At 40.1% G+C, this 19,763-nt stretch overlaps 1 protein-coding gene across 1 annotated transcript in view; it reads left to right on the forward strand.

Moving 5' to 3' along the window:
- The window catches only part of LOC127005291 (metabotropic glutamate receptor 4-like), a 107,030-nt gene that overhangs the window by 36,291 nt on the left and 50,976 nt on the right, over positions 1-19,763 (forward strand). The window contains exons 3-5 of the mRNA XM_050874085.1: positions 8,503-8,673; positions 16,981-17,125; positions 19,630-19,758. Coding sequence (XP_050730042.1) covers positions 8,503-8,673; positions 16,981-17,125; positions 19,630-19,758 — 445 coding nt within the window. The remainder of the gene's footprint in view (positions 1-8,502; positions 8,674-16,980; positions 17,126-19,629; positions 19,759-19,763) is intronic.

Below are 19,763 nucleotides of genomic sequence, written 5' to 3' on the forward strand. Positions count from 1 at the left end.
GGGGCAAGCTAACGGTGGGTGGCGCGTCAATAATAACAGTAATAGGGGTAATAGGGCCAATAATGGGTGTGATTGAGCCGAACGTGTAACACTATAAAGAGAAAATAACAAAGTGATAAAAAATGGTACATGTTTTTCGCTCTCGCTCTCGGAACCAAAACAAAACACCATCGGGGGAGAGAGAGAGAGAGAGAGAGAGAGAGAGAGAGTATAGTAATGAAATATATAAAAAAAATAAGAAAACAGACGAAAATGAAAAATAATGGAACAATAAATGCGAAAAAAAAGAAATTTAGACGAGAGAAAAATAGATAGATAGATAAGTTGATGGAGAGAGAGAGAGAGTAAATAAAGAGAAAGACAAGAAAAATGAAGAAAAGAGAAAGATACTGAAAATTATACAAAAGGAAAACAGAAGAGAAATAAGGATATGGAGGAGGAGGAGGAAGAAGACAAGGAGGAAGATACAGAAGAAGAAGAAAAAAATATAGAGGAGAAAAAAAGATAGAGAGAAACAGTACAAGGCTAAATGAGAGAGAGAGAGAGAGAGAGAGAGAGAGAGAGATAGAAAGTTTAAAAAAAACGCACTAACACACACACACACACACACACACACACACACACACACACACATGAATAACTTAATAATGAATAGATCGATCATGTCAAAATCTCACCTGACATCACTTACTTACCTGGAAATAATCGATCGTCATTTATTTTTTTATTGTTTTTATTATTTTTTTTTCGTCACACCTGTCGGGGGAAATCGATCACGTGACCACCTTATTTTCTTTTCTTAGCTGGTATAATTTATTTTTATTTATTTATTATTTTTACTATTATTATTATTTTTAGTATTATTTTTTTGGCTGTTTATTTATTAATTTTTTTGTGTGTGGATTTTTTTGCCGAATATAAAAGAGAATGTCAGTTAAAAATAATAACAAAAGTCAATTGAATATACTAATAATTGAATATAGATAGTCTCTCTCTCTCTCTCTCTCTCTCTCTCTCTCTCTCTCTCTCTCTCTCTCTCTCTCTCTCTCTCTCTCTCTCTCTCTCTCTCTCTCTCTCTCTCTCTCGCTTCGCCAAATTCGTCTAAAATGTATTCATGGAACTGTGTCTCTTCTTCCTCCACCTGTGTTTCCTCCTCCTCCTCCTCCTCCTCTCCTCCATTTCCTCCTCCTCCTCTTCCTCTTCATGTAACAAGTACTCTTCCGACATTTCAAGCTCTTTTTATGCTCTCTTTTTCCCTCTCTTCCTTTTTTGCAAGCGAGTGTCATTATCTCTCTCTCTCTCTCTCTCTCTCTCTCTCTCTCTCTCTCTCTCTCTCTCTCTCTCTCTCTCTCTCTCTCTCTTACGCAGAATCGTACTACTTTAACCATCTCCTTTCCCTCCTCTATTGCGTTCCTGTTACATCTCTTCCATACCACCACCACCACCACCCCGCTACCACTACAAACAACACTATTTTCATTATTTCTCCGCTTTCTGCAGTTCTCTGAGTATGCAATTCTGGCGGTTATTGTTTCGGGCCAGCGTCGATACTCTAAGCAATTTGGGAGCACTTCGTAGAAACCGCTTTTCCGAGTTCCGAATACCGAGACTCCCCCCTTTAAAGAGATCCCAGTTTCTCAAGGACGCTGCGTAGTGTAATGGCCCCAAGATTAACCTCCTCAATCATGAACGCGAGGGAGGGGGTGGAGGAGGAGGAGGAGGAGGAGGAGGAGGAGGAGGAGGAGGAGGAGGAGGAGGAGGAGGAGGAGAGGTACAGAGAAGAGAAAAATACTCTCCTTCTGCAACCTCCTTTTCCATATCCCTTCCTTCCTTTTCTCCTCCCCTCTTCCTTTTCACCGCTCTTTTTCTTTTCTACTCCGTTTTCTCCTCTCTTTTCTTCTTTCCTCTCCTTCTCCTCTTCCTTCTCCTTGGCCGTCTGGCGAGGCTGTGACAAGGATTAGAAGCAAAAAATATTATATAATGTTGTGGCTTTCAAGGTGGTGGTGGTGGTGGTGGTGGTGATGGTGGTGGTGGTGGTGGTTGGTGAGTGGTGGTGTTGGTGGTGGTTGGTGAGTGACTTAAAGCTTTTCTCTGTTTCCTCTTTTCTTTCGTTTTCTTTATTTTCTTTATTTCTTTTATTTCTCTTGTCCCTCTTTCTCTCTTTATCCTCCTCTATTTTCACCTTTCATCTTTCTGTTTTCTTTCTTTTTTCTCTCTCTCTCTCTCTCTCTCTTGTCTCTCTCTCTCTCTCTCTCTCTCTCTCTCTCTCTCTCTCTCTCTCTCTCTCTCTCTCTCTCTCTCTCTCTCTCTCTCTCTCTCTCTCTCTCTCTCTCTCTCTCTCTCTCTCTCTCTCTCTCTCTCTCTCTCTCTCTCTCTCTCTCTCTCTCTCTCTCTCCTCTAATACCTCCTTTTATCTCCGTTCCTCACACTTCCTTCCTTCTTTCCTCCCTTCCTTCCTTCCTTCCTTCTTTCCTTCCTCTCCTTCCTCTTTTACTTAATGCTAACTACTTCTCTCCTTTTCACTTTCCTTTCCCCTTCTCTCTCTTTCTCTCTCTCTCTCTCTCTCTCTCTCTCTCTCTCTCTCTCTCTCTCTCTCTCTCTCTCTCTCTCTCTCTCTCTCTCTCTCTCTCTCTCTCTCTCTCTCTCTCTCTCACAAAGAAAACCAAAAACAAGAGTAAAATCTATGCAAAATTTGGGGATGTGACATTGGAAGAAGAGGAGGAGGAGGAGGAGGAGGAGGAGGAAGAGGAGGAGGAGGAGGAGGAAGAGGAGGAGAGATTTATGGAGACAGACAACCAAGCACGCAAGGAAATGACCCTTTTTTTTTTTTGAGAATTGATTAAAGGTCATTATACAGGTAAGTCTCTCTCTCTCTCTCTCTCTCTCTCTCTCTCTCTCTCTCTCTCTCTCTCTCTCTCTCTCTCTCTCTCTCTCTCTCTCTCTCTCTCTCTCTCTCTCTCTCTCTCTCTCTCTCTCTCTCTCTCTCTCTCTCTCTCGTACAAGTAATATGACTCTGGTAAGAAGGAAGGAGAGAGGAGGAAGGGGGAAGAGTAGGAGGAGGAGGAGGGGGAAGGGGAAGGGAAGAGGAGGGAGAGAATCATGCCCTTGGTTCATTCCCTTGACGTATGATAAAGGGCTGTGATGGGATAATGACGATGGGAAGGAGTAGGAGGTGGAGTAGGAGGAGAAAGAGGTAGTACTAATTGAAGGACAAGAAGAACAAGTACAAGAACGAAAGCAGAAGTTATCATCTTAAACATTGATCATATACTCCATAATCCTTTTTAGCTCAAGAACCACGAATGTATCTTCCCCACCTTGAGCTTTGTGGGCGTCCCTCTAAAACAATATAAAAAATAACTACTTCCCTGCCAGTTATAACCATTTTTCACTCCTTACCTCCCTTATTATGCCCCCAAAAGAAGAAGAAACTAGTAACCGTTCCATAGTACTTCCCACGAATGTATCTTCCCCACTTCGAGCTTTGTGGGCGTCCCTCTAAAACAATATAAAAAAATAACTACTTCCCTGCCAGTTATAACCATTTTTCACTCTTTACTTCCTTTATTATGCCGCCAAAAGAAGAAGAAACTATTAACCGTTCCATAGTATTTTCCACGCTGTAATTCGCCTCAGTTCAAGCTAAAAAGAAACTCGATTTTTTGCATCATTCGCCTGCTAAAAAGAGAGATGCCAGATAGCGCCAGAATCTATGAGCACCAAGTTTTTATAGCACCAGGAATTTTTAGCCCAAGCGTATTTCAGCACCAGATTTTTTGTAGCATCAGAATTCTTTACCTCCAGAATTTTTCAGGACCAGAATTTCGTGGCACCAGAGTTTTTTGGATCATTAGTCTCCAAGGGGTTGCCAAACTGCGCCAGACGGAGAGAGAGCATTGGAGAGGCAGCCGTCGCGGTATTGTTTCGGCCTCTCAAGTAAACAGGTCGAAGGTCGTTAGCATTAAGACAAACGACATCTCAACCGACCTGACTTGAACCTCCTGACATGCCCCCTACCCTCCCACTCATCCCCCCTCCCTAAGCCAACCCCCTTCTTCCCTCTTAACCATTTTTTCCTCCTTAACCTCCTCCTACTCCCCCCTAACCTAACCAAACCTTGCCTAACCATAGCCTAACCATAACCAAACCTAACCATAACCTAACTTAACCTAACCATAACCTAACCATAACCTAACCTAACCATAACCTAACCTAACCATAACCTAACCTAACCATAACCTAACCTAACCATAACCTAACCTAACCATAACCTAACCTAACCATAACCTAACTTAACTTTACCTATCCTTCTCCTACCTAACAAAATCCTCCCCATTCTCCATATAGTCATTCCTCCCCCTTCCATGCTTCCCTTCTTCTCCCCAGTTTCATTCCTCCCCGACCTTCACTTCACCCCTTAACCATATCTTTCTCCTTAACCTCCTTCTCCTCCCCCTCCCTTAACCTTACCTATCCTTCCCCTACCTTACGAAATCCTCCCCATTCTTCATATAGTCACTCCTCCCCCCTACTTCCTCCCCTCTTTCACCCCTCTTCCCTTCCTCCCCAAGCCCTTCACTTCACCCCCTTCCCTTCCCTTTCCAACGACACCCCCATCGCCCCTTCCCCATCACACTACTCTTCCCCTTCTCTTCTCCCCCTTGTATCCCCTTTCTCCCCTCCCTTTCTCCCCTTTTCACTTCACCCCATAGTTAAATTTCACCTCTAGCACCCCACTCCTACTCCCCCATTCCTCATCAATCACCCCAACAAATTCCCTTTCTCCCTCCTTACTTCTCTCTCCCTTTGCATCTTACCTCTCCCTCTCCTTCTCCCCTCCCTCCCCAGCACCCTTTGTCTCCCCGCCACAGTGGTTAAGCTAAGTGTGACGGATATTAATCGGGTTCCCTCCCTCGGCCGTATGTCAGCGAGTGTCTCTCTGTCTCTCGTTCGTCTTCACTGGATGGGGTGTTTGGGCGGCCGTGATCAATCTAGCGTGAGTAGCGGAGTCTGGGCTGGTTTAGGTTTTCCATTGTTTTCCTGTTATTGTGTATTTCTTTTTGTTTAGTTTTAGTTTTAATCTCAGGTGCTCTTTTTTTGTCTTATCTTGTCTAGGAACTTTATTTATCTTATAGTTTTACTTCTTCGCGTGTTAGTGAGTTTAGAGTTTGTGTATTTGTTTCCATTTTATTTTACCTTATTATAGAGCTTTAGTGTTGGTATAATCCGCTTCTATCTCATCCCCTTGTACACTCACCATACCAATACAGGAATAAGTAATGACGTGTTGGGTGGAGCCATTAGCCCGTCTGAGTGATTCATAGATTGCTCGGAGAGATCGGCGTCTGGCGGAGTGATATTGATGGAACTGATCTCAAAGGCCTGAAGGGAAAGGTTGTTATGTAGGCACTTTTTTTTTTTTCAGTTGCTCCCCGATTCTGTTTCTCGTAGGGTTTGGAAGAGCGGAATCAATACCCGTTTGTTTTTCTTTCAGTGTACTTAGGAATTTAAAAGGAGTGAAGGAGGAGGAAGAGGAGGAGATAGATGTGAGAGAAGTATTTGAGAGAGGTAAGAAAAAGGAGGAAGAAAAAGAAGGAAAAGTGAGATAGATATGAAAGAGATGGGTGATGAAGTATTTGAGATAAAAGAAAAGGAGTAAAAAGATGGAGGAAAGGTAGATTAGGAAAAGAGGAAGATAGAAAATGAGTTAGATCAGTATTTGAGAAGAGAGAAAAGAGCAGAAGAGAAAGGAAAGACATGGGTAAGAAAGTAAAGGAAGAGGAAAGGATGCAATAAAAAAGAGGAGAATAGAAAATAAGTAAAGAAAGATAGGAATAAGTAAGAGAAGGGAAGAAGATGAATGAATAAAAGTAGGAATAGGCAAAAAAGTGAGTAGGAAATGAGTGAGAAAAGAAATAATAAGAAAAGGAATAGGAGAGAAGGAAAGACACAGGTAGGAAGGTGAAAGACGAGGAAGAGGAGGAGGAGGAGGAGGAGGAGGACAAGAAGAAAGACAAATTTAACCCATACTCAATGTCCTTCAACCCTTCCCACTCTCCCTGCCCCCCTGCCCCCCTCACACACACCTGTCTCCCAACACGCACCTCAGTCCTTACTCCAAGACGGTCTACTCTGTCTATTCTTAGGTCCCATTGTCCCGAGGCGTGGATAAAGTGGTCCAACTCCTCATCTTGTCAGTGCAGGTGCAGGGAGGGTCGCTTGAGTGCCCGAGGGTCGTATTTTTAAACATTTTTGGGCTTTTACACGCATACACGCAGATTCGACAAGGCTTTCGTAGGAGGTTTGGTGGGTATGTCCATGAGGTGGGGGGTAGTCTTATGACCCTGGTGGTGGTGGTTTGGCAAGGCTTGTGTGTATAATATGAACTTAAAAACACTCATTAGAACCCGATTGATTTCTACACTCATGAGATCCTGGAGTGACAACGTTTCTGTGGTGGCAACGTTTCTGGGGTGGCAATGTTTCTGGAGTGACAGCGTTCCTGGAGTGGCAACGTTTCTGGAGTGGCAACGTTTCTAGAGTGACAACGTTTCTGGAGAGGCTACGTTTCTGGAGTGGCAACGTTTCTGGAGTGGCAACGTTTCTGGAGTGGCAACGTTTCTGGAGTGGCAACGTTTCTGGAGTGGCTACGTTTCTGGAGTGGCAACGTTTCTGGAGTGGCAACGTTTCTAGAGTGACAACGTTTCTGGAGTGACAACGTTTCTAGAGTGGCAACGTTTCTAGAGTGACAACGTTTCTGGAGTGACTAAGCGTATGGAGTGACTAAGTTTGTGGAGTGAGTTACTTATAGAGTGATTAAGTTTACGGGGTGTTTGCAAGGGGTGGCTGCGTCTTAAAAGGCAGTTCCACATCAGCATAACTGGCGCCACTGTAAATAAAAATTGCCTGCGCCAAGACGGGCTTGGGCTGACCGTCTGGCCCCTGAAGGAAGCCTACCGGCGCTATAGGCGGGGATGTAAAAAAAAAAAAAAAAAAAAAAAAAGTGGTATTCTTAGACGCAGAAGCCTTGTCTAAGTATCACGGCTCATAAAACTAGCCATGGAAATGCTAACACAACCTCTACAGACTTGTCAATATACCTTCAGTGTGGGAGACGTGGATTGTAACGGGCTTGTCGGGGGGCGTTTAAAGGGTGTTGATTAAAGAAAGACTTTTCTTAAGGCGAATTATATAAGCCTTCGCGTATGTACAAGAAGCGACGGACGACGGCGACTGTCGTTGTGTGTCTCGTCGGACTTGAAGGAAGAGTCAAGTTGCGTTGTCTTGTTTACAATTTAAACACAATCATCAGCGTCGATACCACCATCCGCACCCATCAGGTGCAGAAGTATACAAAAACTGAGACGGTAAACACTGACGGACGACATTCCTGGGAAAGGTGGCGTATCTCTATCTGGTTTTGATTTCCATTGCAATAATTCGTGGTAATATTAAATAATAATAATACATTGATATCCTACTATAACAGGATACTTGGGTTAAGAGTCCGTCGGTAGCTGTAAATAATGTCGCGTCAATTCTCTGGACTCGAAATGCCGAAAGACTTGAAAAAAACATATCAAACTTGAGCCTTTGCGAAGTTCGGAAAGAGAAAAGTTGTGGGATGTTTATAGTGAAAGTTGTGGCTGGTGTTACTACTACTACTACTACTACTACTATTACTACTACTACTACGACTACTATCACTACTACTAACACGTTATTTTTCCTTTTCCTTTTTCTTGCATTTCAACTTTATTCCTCCTTTTCGAGTTTCTTTCTCCTCCTCCTCCTCCTCCTCCTCCTCTTCCTCCTGTCTCAACTTACTTACCCTTTCATCTTATTTGTTCTACCTGCTTGTCTATCTGTCTCTGTGTCTGTCTGTCTGTCTGTCTGTCTGTCTGTCTGTCTATCTATCTATCTATCTATCTATCTATATATCTATCTATCTACCGTAGGCTTCACATAAGAGCTTTCGTAATGTATGTAGTCAATGAAATTCCGAGTACATTAACACATTCCTGCCTCCTCCTCCTCCTCCTCCTCCTCCTCCACTTTCCAACCTATCTTTCCTTCCCTCTTCCTCCTTTTCCTTACTTTTCTCAAACAGTTTTCTATCCCATTTATTCTTCAACCTTACTTTCCTATGCCTCCCTTCCCTCCCCTTCCCTTCCCTTCCCTTACCTTACCTTACCTCATCCCACCTTACCTTATCTTCCCTTCCCTTCCCTTCCCTTCCCTTCCCTTCCCTTACTTTACCTTCCCTTCCCTTCCTTGTCCTTCCCTCACCTCACCTTCCCTTCCCTTCCTTTCCCTTCCCTTCCCTTACCTCACCTCACCTCACCTTACCTTACCTTACCTTACCTCACCTAACCTTACCTTACCTTACTTTGCCTTCCCTTCCCTTCCCTTCCCTTCCCTTCCTTTCCTTTCCATACCCAACCCTTCCCTTCCTCCCTTCCCTTACACCTGTCTAACCCATCTTACCTCTCTCTCCCTCAGGTGTCTTTCTTCTCGACGTCCCCGGAGCTCAGCAACAAGCAACGGTTCGAATACTTCTCCCGAACCATCCCCTCGGACCACTACCAGGTGAAGGCCATGGTCGAGATCGTCAAGAAACTCGGCTGGTCCTACATCTCCATCATCTACGAGGAATCGAACTATGGGATCAAGGTAGGTGATGGTGATGGTGGTAAAGAAGGAGGAGGAGGAGAGGAAGGAGATTGGAAAGAGAAGTAGAATATGATAGCAATGATGATGATGATGACTATGGAGAAAAAAAGATAAATGAGGAGAAGGAAGAGAAGAATAGAGGAAAGAGAAGGGAAGAAGGAGAACAAGGGAGAATAATACTGGAAAATGGGAGGAAGGAAAAAAGAGGAAAGAGGAAGAGGAAGAGTAGAAGGAAGAGAAAAAGAATATGATAGCAATGATGACGATGAAGAGAATGGAGAAAAAAAGATGAATGAGTAGGAGGAAGAGAAGAAGAGAGGAAAGAGAAGGGAATAAGGAGAACAAAGGAGGGGAAAAAAGTTAAAAGAGGAAGAGAAAAAGGGAAGAGAGGAAAGAGAAGGGAAGAAGGAGAACAAAGGAGGGGAAAAAAAGATAAAAGAGGAAGAGAAAAAGGGAAGAGACGAAAGAGATGGAAAGGGTTTTGTTGTTCGTTAAGATATATTTCTCCTCTATTGTATTTTTCTTTCTCCTTTATTGCGTGTTTTAAATCTCTTTCTTTTATTTTTATTAATTTTTATTACGTTATTATTTTCCCCTCCCTCTTCCTATCATCTCTTTCGTTCTCTTTTGTTCTCTGTGTTTCCTTTTTCGTGATTTTTTTTTTCTCTCCGTTGTTTCCAATTGTTAGTTACTGTACTCTTTATTTTTCCTTCCTTTCTCTCTCTCCCTCCTCTTCCTTCCTCTCTCTCTCTTTTTATCTTCCTTTCTTCCTTCATTCATTTATTCACTTCGTTTTTCATTCCTTCATTCCTTCATTCATTCACTTCGTCTTTCCTTACTTTTTACTTCTTTATCCCTCTTCCACTTTTCCCTTCGTTCCTTCCTTCATTCCTTCATTCACTTTGTCTTTCCTTATTTTCTGCTTCTTTATCCCTCTTTCTCTTTTCCCTTCCTTCCTTCCTTCATTCCTTCCTTCATTAATTCATTCACTTCGTCTTTCCTTATTTTCTAGTTCTTTATCCTTCTTTCTCTATTCCCTTCCTTCCCTCTCCTTCCTTTCTCTATCTCCTTTCTTTCTTTCCTTCTCATCTCTACCTCCTTCCTTCCTTCCCTCTTCCCCTATTTCCTTCCCTCCCTCTCCTTCCTTTCTCTACCTCCTTTCTTTCTTTCCTTCTCATCTCTACCTCCTTCCTTCCTTCCCTTCCTTCCCTCTTTCTCTATTCCCTTCCTTCCCTCTCCTTCCTTTCTCTACCTCCTTTCTTTCTTTCCTTCTCATCTCCTTCCTTCCTCCCTTCCTTCCTTACTTTTTAACTCTCTTCCCTTCTTCCCTTTCGTTACCTCCTTTCTCTCTAACCTTCTTCTCCTCTCTTTCTTCCCTCCTTCCTTCCTTTCTCCTCTTTCACGTTTCCCATTTTCTGTTCACGCTGTTGAGGGGGAGCTTCTCTATATTCTGTTTTATTTTATTTTATTATTTTCTTTTTCATGCAAGAATGGATGAACCCAGTTGTGCAGTCCCTTACAAACGAACACACACACACACACACACACACACACACACACACACACACACACACACACACACACACAAAAAAAAAAAAAAATTTCGTCGATATCTGAACTACACACGCACCCTCCTCCTCCTCTTCTTCTTCTTCCTCCTCCTCCTCCTCCTCCTCCTCTTCCTCCTCCTCTTCTTCTTCTTCTTCAGGTCTTTGCTTACCTCCTTATCAGCCTTATTTCAATCCCTTTAAGTCCTTCCCTTGTGCTGAAATTCGTGAACTGTCTCCTATTTTTCTCTTATTCCTTCTTTTAATATTGTCTTTCTCCTTCCCTTTTCTTTCCTTTCTCTGTGATATTTTCTTCCTCTCTCGTTTCTCTTCTTTTATTCTTTTTTTCTTTTTCTCTTTTATTTCTTTCGTTCTTCTTTGCGGTATTTTCTTTCTCTCCTGTTTCTCTTTTTTTTTTCTTCTCTTTTATCTCATCATTCCTTTTTGTCTTTGTTTTTTTCTTTCTTCCTAAATTTGAAATGTGTTTTGCTTTCACTTTTTTGCTTAATTACTTTTCCTATTGTTTCATTTTTTCTTCTTTTTATTTTTCATTTTCGTTTTTTTTTTCTCTTTCTCTGTTGTCAGCTCTTCCATTTTTCTTGTTTCTTTCTTTCCTTTCTTCCTTTCTACATTATTGTCTTCTTCCTTTCCTTCCTTCTCTCATTTCTTCGTCCCATTTTTCCTTCCCTTCCTTCCTTCCTCCCCTTCCTTTCTACATTTCTTCTTTCCTTTCTTCCTTCGTTCCTCTCTTCTTTCCTTCCTTCCATTATTCATTCATTCATTCTTCCCTCACCTCCTTCCTTTCCTCCCTCCTTTCCTTCCTCCCTTCCTTTCAGTCCTTCCCTTTCCCGTTTTTTCTTTCTTTTATAGCAAGTCTCAGTTTTTCTACTCCAGATATTTCATTCATTCATTCCTCTCTTCCTTCGTTTCCTCCCTCCTTTCCTCCCTTCCTTTCCTTCCCTTTCCCCCTTTTTTTCCTTTTATTGCAAGTCTCAGTTTTTCCATTCCAGATATTTCAGTGTTCAAATATTTCTTTCTCTCTTCTTTATGGCGTTCTCTCTCACTCTTTTATTCTTTTTCCATGCTATTTCTTTGTGAGCTTGTTTTTTTATTAATTTTTGTTGTCTGTGGAAAATATTTTTGATGTAGAAAGTACGATTTTTTTTTTTACCTGTGTTTTCCGAGTTAATTTTTCCAGTACCTTTTTTTTTGGGGGGGGGGTAAGTTTTTCCAGTCCTTTTATATTATTTTTTTTGGGGGGGGTAAGTTTTCCAGTCCTTTTTTTTGGGGGGGGAGGTACTTTTAAACACTGATTTTCTCTTTTTTCCCTTCAATTACTGCTTTATTTCATTTATTTTTTTCTTTATTTTCTTTCAATCATGAAGTCTTCAGTTTGAATCTATTGTTATTTTAGTTTTCCTTCTTTCTTATTTTTTTATCAATGGATTCTTCGTGTATTGTTTTGAAATTGGCATCTCTTCTCTTGTTTCTTTCATGTCTATTTTCTTTTTGAGTTCTCCTTTATTTCTTTCCTCTCTTCTTTATTTCCTTTTTTGTTTGTTCGCAATGAATATTCTTTTTATTGCAACTGAATTTTTTTTTTATATGACTCCAAAAAAATACATTCGTCTATTCAAAATTCCAAAAAAAAATACATTCGTCTTCAAAATTCTAAATAATACATTCATCTATCCAAAATTTTCGTCATTTTTATTATTTTTTCTAATTTTTTTTCTATTTCTGTATTTTTTTGTATTTCCTGCATTGACTTTTAAACCGTTTGAATTCCTCTACTGACCTACAAACCCCTTTTTTTACCTTCCTTTCCTTTTCCCTCCCTTTCCTTTTCCTTCCCATTCCTGTGACTGCAACTTTTTTTCCTTCCTTCCCTCTTCCTTCCTTCCTTCCTGCGCGCATCCAAGTTTTAATTTCTTCCTGTTTTCTTTTTCCGTTTGGCCGCGTTTCCCCCAAAGTTTTGTTTCATCGCAATTATAGTTTTCCTTTAAATATCGGAGTCCCAAATCACATCACTCCCGCCCTCCAGAGTTTCGCTTCTTTTTCTTTTCCTTTCTTTTTCGTCAAGTTTCGGAAAGTTTCGCTAAATTTCGCTGCGCCGTCTGTCAGTTGTTTTCAGTGTTTGTTTCGTCTGATTCGCGTTTCTGGTAATCACGCAACGAATTAGTTTTTATTTTTATTTTTTTGTCTATTCTATGTTGCATCTTTATTTATCATCTTATCACATTCTATGTCTCGTCTTTATTTATCATGTTATTCTATTTTGTCTCATCTTTATTCATCATGTTATTATATTCTGTTTCTCGTCTTTATTTATCATGTTATTCTATTCTATTTCTCGTCTTTATTTATTATCATCTTATCCTATTCTTATCTTATTTCCCATCCTCTTCATTGTTAGCCTATTCATATCTATTGTTCTATTCCTCTTTTTCCATCGTCATTAGCTATATATTTTCATTCCATTGTCCGTAGAGTCTATCGTCTCTTGCATATTTTTCTTCCAAATGGTTGAAGTTTTTTTCTGAATTTCTTTATTCAACCTTTTTAAACTTTTCCGATCACCACGAGCATTGTTCTGTTCGCTTACCAACTTCGAACGGCTGTCTTAATTTTTTTACAAAGTTTAATTTCGTAATCATTTTTTTAATTAATCTGTAAAGTCTAAAGTTTGAATACATCGTTATTATTATTGTTTTTCTCTTCATTAATATATTTTTGTGTTGTCTTCCAAATCCATGTCTGTCTTCTTTTCCCATTTTTCCAGTCTGTAATTACGTTGTCCCTCCCTTTTTTAATTAACCTGAGAAGTCTAAATTTCCATAGTAATTGTAGTTGTCTTTTTTTATCAATGTCTTTCTTGTATTGTTTCTAAATCCACGTCTCGTATACTCAACTGTCTTTCTTATCAGCATTTACATTGATTTCGTACCCTTAATAGATTTCTAGACCAATATTAACCTTATTTTCATATTTTCCTTTACTTAATAATGTTCTTTTGTATTCTCTCTAAATCCACGTCTTGTAAACCCAACTGTCTCCTCTTATTAACATTAACATCCATTTCATAGCCTTCATAAATCTTCAGTGCAGTATTAACCTCATTTTTCATCTCTCCTGTTACACATTAACCTTCATAAATGCCAAGTAATGTTTTTAAAATAACATGTGTGTACCTAACTTACTTTTCTTATCAGCATTAACATTTATTTCATAGTCTTCCTAAATCTTCAATCCATTACTAACCTCATTCTCATCTCTTTCATATCTCATTAACCTTCATTAATACCGAGGGATGACGTGTGTAGCTGCGTCATTCACTATCCTAATAAATCCTCAATCTCGTATTAATCTCTTTTTTCCATCTTCTCTATTGCATATTAACCTCCTCAAACTGCATGGACGGCGCGCGTAAAATCATATCGCTAATAATAATCTGGGTCATTCTCAGACTCGAATTTTCTTTACATAATTTTGGGTCACCTCATTTTCATCCGTCATGTTGGCAGAGGGTGGTTTGGGGTGTCAGTATAGATTTTCGTGTCTCGTGTCAACTGTTTTTCATTACCAATTCTAGTTTCATATCTTTAACATTTACTTTATTATTATTATTATCGATTCTTCTATATTGTTTTTCATTTCCTTTTTTTTCGTGTCATTCCTGTTTGCCTTCTTCTTTATCGATTTTTACTCGTTTTTTATTTCCTTTTTTTCGTTTAATTCCTCTAACTTTTGCCTTTTCTAATTCTCGGTTTTTCATTACTCTTTACTTTTTACATTTCATTCATCCTTCCCTTGTCTATTTTTACATCTAGATATCTAAGTCATTTTTTTTTTCCTTTGCATTCTTTTCTAATCATCTTTTCTGCATCTATTTCTTCGATCATGTTTTGGAGAGAGTAATTTGCTTGTCGTTACTGCTATCTGTCTCACGTGTCAACCATAATTTTCAATACTTTTTTATTCTTGTCCACTTTTATTGATTAGATTCCTCACTTTATTTTCACCTTTGCATTCTTTTTTCTAATCGTTGCCGCGTCAGTTTCATCATTCGTGTTTTTTGGAGCGTAATTTGGCTGTCATTATTGTTTTCTGTCTCGCATGTCAACTGCACCTCATTTCTCTGCCTCGTCCGTGTGTTCCAACCCTTATACATCGTTTCCACTTTCTTAAAACAACTATGACTGTTTTCTTCCTCTCTGTAGCTGAAACTATCCCACTTTCCTCTCGTCCTCGCCCCGAATAAGCTAGTGTGTTTTCTTTTCATTTATCTTCTTTTAATGTGCTGACTGTATCGCCGGTAGACTCTCTTGAGGGGTCTCCTGGAATACGGCCCCTGCTCGGTAGTGGCGCAGGCGGATTTTATTTATAGTGGCTGCCGTGATGTGTGACTCCTGATTGGCCCAGCGTTGCCAGATTATCGTATCCACCATTGTATTTACCGTTTTCAGACAATTAACTATAGCAAAAAGACACTATTAATTAAACCTTTGAACGGTAACTATAAATGTATGTAGTTATTGGAGTGGAGGAGACAGTTTTTGGGTTGGAAATGGGAAAACATAAGAGGCTGAGTACGAGAATCTGGTAACGCAGCTTGGCCCATGCTGTCCCCCGGTGCTGCAATTGATGGAAATCGCTGAAGTTAAGGTTGATTGAAGATCCGGGCAGCATGGGGGTAATCTTCAGACACTCGGCAATGGTTGAAATGGTCAGCGTGAATCTTTGGGACTCGAACCTAGGTCAATGGGCTCACCACTCACGCACGCTGACCACTCGATCACCGCCTTCCCGTGTGTGTGTGTGTGTGTGTGTGTGTGTGTGTGTGTCGGTAATAAAGCTTCGCAAATTGCCGGCATAAATACTTTGGGGCGACAATTTTCTAGCTGTTTGTCCTCGTCAGCTGATTGCCTTGAGAAAAAAAAGTTAATAATAAAAGCTGACGTCAAGGAATTAGAGGAAGTTTTCTTTGTTTTTGTTTATTGTGTTTGTTTATTTTATTTTATTTTATTTATTTATTTTTGCATTCGTGAGTTTATTTTTGGTTTACATTCTTTCTTTTGTTTATTTTCTTTATTTTCATTGTTTTTATTGTTGTTTTAATTTGTTGTTGTTGTTGTTGTTGCTCTTTTTGTTGCTGTTGCTGATTTTACTGGTTAGGGTTATTTAATGATTTTTCTTTACTATAAATCTAACCAAATCTAATTATATATATTTTCTCTCTCTCTCTCTCTCTCTCTCTCTCTCTCTCTCTCTCTCTCTCTCTCTCTCTCTCTCTCTCTCTCTCTCTCTCTCTCTCTCTCTCTCTCTCTCTCTCTCTCTCTCTCTCTCTCTCTCTCTTATCCTTCCATCTTTTCATCTTTCTTCAGTTGTATAAGTTCGAGAAATATTGTTTTGGTTCCTATATTATTTTTATGGCCCAGAATTTCGAGCATTCAATCGTCTATATAAAAACATCGCCCTTGGTTCGTGTTATCTATATTTTTTTCTTCCTTTTTTTCTTTCGTTCAAAACAAAATTAAAAGAAAAAAGAAAATGGAGAGATAATGAATGAGGGGAAAAATAGAACCGGATGAATGGAAGTTTAATTAAGTCCGTGGAAGAAGAAGGAGGAGGAGGAGGAGGAGGAGGAGGAGGAGGAGGAGGAAGATAAGTAATATGATCATTGCCTTGTTAATTAGTTCGGAGGCAAATTGGAGGTAGGTTTTTTATTTTTTTATTTTTTCTTTGTTCTTTTCATAACTTTTTCGTCTTTTGTTTTGCTGATACGAAGGCGAGCACAGTTGAGTCATTGTTCTTTTATTAGCACACTCTTAAACCCATCTTAGCTCAGTACAACAAAACTTTTCTAGACCCCAACCTCTTATAAACCATCTCTATATAAAACAATATTATACCTCTTTGCCCTATGCCTCCCTTCTCAACCTATCCTAACTAAACTCTATTGCTCCTAAACAGCTTAAACTTCGTCACAATCTAGACTCTTTCATCTCTCAAAACGACTACCCCTCTAACTTGACTTACTTAGCTACATTTTTTACCTTTAGAGCTCATAAAACTCACCTCAACCTAACCTATCTATCCCCTTCAAGTCTCCTTTCCTCGCTTCGTCCTTCCATTCCTCTCTTTCCTTCCGTCCCTTCCTCTCTTTCTCCCTTCTTCCCTTCTTCTCTTCCTTCCATTGTCCCACCTTCCTTTAAACTCATCCCAATATAACCTAACTAAGCTATTAACCTAACCTAACCTTACCTATTTTGCCTTAACCCTAACATGACCTAACTAAGCTAACTAAACCCCAACCTAACCTAACCTAACCCTACCTATCTTACCTTAACCCTAACATGACCTCACCTAAGCTAACTAAACCCCAACCTAACCTAACTTAACCTTACCTATCTTACCTTAACCCTAACATGACCTCACTTAAGCTAACTAAACCCCAACCTAACCTAACCTAACCTTACCTATCTTACCTTAACCCTAACATGACCTCACCTAAGCTAACTAAACCCCAACCTAACCTAACCTTACCTGTCTTACCTTAACCCTAACATGACCCAACCTAAGCTAACTAAACCCCGACCTAACCTAACCTAACCTTACCTATCTTACCTTAACCCTAACATGACCTAACCTAAGCTAACTAAACCCCAACCTCACCTAACCTAACTAAACCCCAACCTAACTTAACCCATCTTACCTAACCTAACCTAACGTAACCTCTCCTTTCTCCTTCCCCCTCCAGGCCTTTGAGGAGCTCGAAGGACTCCTCTCCCAGAACAACATCTGCATCGCCGTGAAGGAGAAGCTGGTGAAGGATTCCGGGGTGGCCGAGGAGGGGGCCTATGACCACATCGTCCAGAGGCTCCTGCAGAAACACCGGGCCAAAGGTAAGGAGGCGTAGGATATGTAGGATGTAGGTGTAGGATTTTACTGTAGGATGTGAGTATAGGATGACAGTGTTAGATGAAAAAAAGACTCAGAAGGGGAAGAGGAAGGAAAAACTAAGGAAAATAAGAAGAGAGAGAGATATAGAAAAAGGAAGAAAGAAAAGCGATAAAAAAATAGAAAAAAAAGAAAGAAAAGGATAAAAGTGAAAGAGGAAGAGGGTAAAGAGAGATATAGGAGAGAAATTAAAAGAATGTTGGGAAAAAGAGACGTAAAGACAATCTGCTGAAAGGAGACAGAGGAAAAAGATAGAGGGAGGAAAGAGAAAAGGGGGAAAAGAGGAAGGAAAAAGTAGTTGAAGGAAAGGTGGAGGAAGGAAAGAGAGAAGGAAGACGAGTAGGAGAAGAAAATGACAATAAAACAATGAAAGAAAGGAAGAAAAAAAGGGACACACAGGAAAGGAGGACAAAAAAGGAACATAGAAAAGAAAGAATAGAAAAAAAATGAAAGAGAAAGAAAAGAGGAAGAGAAAGAGGAGCAGAAAAAAGAAGAAGAAAGAGAAACAGAAAGACAGAAACAGGAGAAGGAATTAGACATTGAGAAACAAAAACAAAGAGCAAATGCAAGCGGAAGAGGAAGAGGAGGAGGAGGGGACTCGGATGTAAGAGGAAGAGTGGAAAAGGGATCAGAATGGGTCTTAGGGGAGGAAGGAGGACTTGGAATGTGTTTTGAGGAGGAGGAGGAGGAGGAGGAAGAACAGGAACAAGAGCAAGAACAAGGAGAATAAATAAAAGAAGAGTAGGAGGAAGAGAGAAGAGAAGAGGAGAGAAGAGGAGGAGAAAGAAGACGAAGAAGAAAAAGAAGAACAACAAGAACGAGAAAAAAAATAAAAAAGGGGGAGAAGAAAGAGAGGAAAGAAAAATTAAAGAAGATTGGATAGAAAAAGAATGGAGAGAGGAAGAAGAAAAAGGAGAAGGAAGAAGGAAAAACAGGAGGAGAGAGAGAGAGATCAGGGAGGTGAGGAGAGGAGATCAGGGAGAAGAGAGAGACGAGAGAGGAAAGGAGGAAGGGAAGGGAAGGGAGGAAGGGAAGCGATGAGTGGGGGATTTAGGCAGGAAGGGCAAGGCCTTGGGTCATTTACCTTGAAGAGAAGCGAACCAACAGCGCCTCGGAAAGGACAGAGGAAGGGAAAAACTAAGGAAAATAAGAAGAGAAAGAGAGGGAGAGGGGAAAAAGATGGGGAAAAAATGAAAAGTAAATAAAGAAGGAAAACTAAAGAAAATATGTAGGAAAAAGAGTTTGAGAGAAAGAAAGGAAGGAAAAGAAGAGGAAAAGAGTGGAAAAGAGCAAAGGAAACGAAGAGAAAAAGTAAAGAAAATATGAAGGAAAAAGTTAGAGAAAAAGAAAGGAAGGAAAAGAAAAGGAAAAGAGAGAAAAATAACAAAGGAAACGAAGAGAGAAAAAGAAAGTGTAAGAGGAAGAAAGAAGCAATGAAAAGATTTAATGAAAGGGAAAAATAGGAAAAAAACATGATAATAAGTAGAGAAATGAAAAGCGTAAAGAAAATATCAAACAAGAAAAAGTAAGAAGAAAGAAAAGAAGAAAAATAATGCTTGTGCTCTTTTTCTCTACCTCAACTTTTCCCATTTTCTTCTTTTCTTGTTTTCCGTTTTCTTTTCCCTCCGTTTTCCTTCCTGCGGCAAAATGAGAGACTAACTAATAATTTCTGGCTTAATTAGGTGAGAGTAAATGAGTCCAGGGATGATTTAATGCGGCGTGGGGAGGAGGAGGAAGAGGAGGAGGAGGAGGAGGAGGTAATTAAGCCTTGGCAATCGTGGTTACAGTTTTGTTAGTGTTATTATTATTATTATTATTATTATTATTATTATTATTATTATTATTATTATTATTATTATTATTATTCTCTTTCTTTTATTGTTATTTTCTTCTTCTCTTACTCCTTCTCGTCTTCTTTTTTCTTCTTCCTCTTCTGTTTCCTTCATCTACCTTTCCTTCCTCTACTTTCCCTTCCTCTACCTCTCTTCCTCAGTCCTTCATCTACCTTTCTTTCATTTACTACAATCCTCCTTTCACTATCTTTCCTCTTTCCTCTTCTTCCCTCCTTTATCTTCCCTCTCTACCTTTCTTCTTCATCTCTTTTTCTTTCGTGTGTCTTTCTCTCCTCTCTGTTACCATTATCCATCTCTTTCTTTCATCTACCTTTCTTTCATTTTCTACTATCCTCCTTTCATCATCTTTCTTCCTTCCTCTTCTTCCCTCCTTTATCTTCCCTTCCCTACCTTTCTTCTTCATCTTTTTTTATTTCGTGTGTCTTTCTCTCCACTCTGTTACCATTATCCATCTTTCTCTTCCTATCATCTACCTTCCTTTCATTTTCTACTATGTTCCACTCTCATCCCATCTTCCTTGCCTCTCTCTTTCTTTCCTCTACACCTCCACCTTCACCTGCACACACCTGACCCATACCTGTCCTTCCATTCCCCAGGTGTGATCATCTTCGGGTCGGACCAGGAGGTGGCCGGTGTTATGCGAGCCGTCAGGAGGAACAATGCCACCGGGTCCTTCTCATGGATCGGCTCAGATGGCTGGTCGGCGCGCTCCCTCGTGTCCTCAGGTATG

The sequence above is a fragment of the Eriocheir sinensis genome, chromosome 29 (genome assembly GCF_024679095.1).
Source record: "Eriocheir sinensis breed Jianghai 21 chromosome 29, ASM2467909v1, whole genome shotgun sequence".
In the NCBI taxonomy this organism is placed as follows: Eukaryota; Metazoa; Arthropoda; class Malacostraca; order Decapoda; family Varunidae; genus Eriocheir; species Eriocheir sinensis.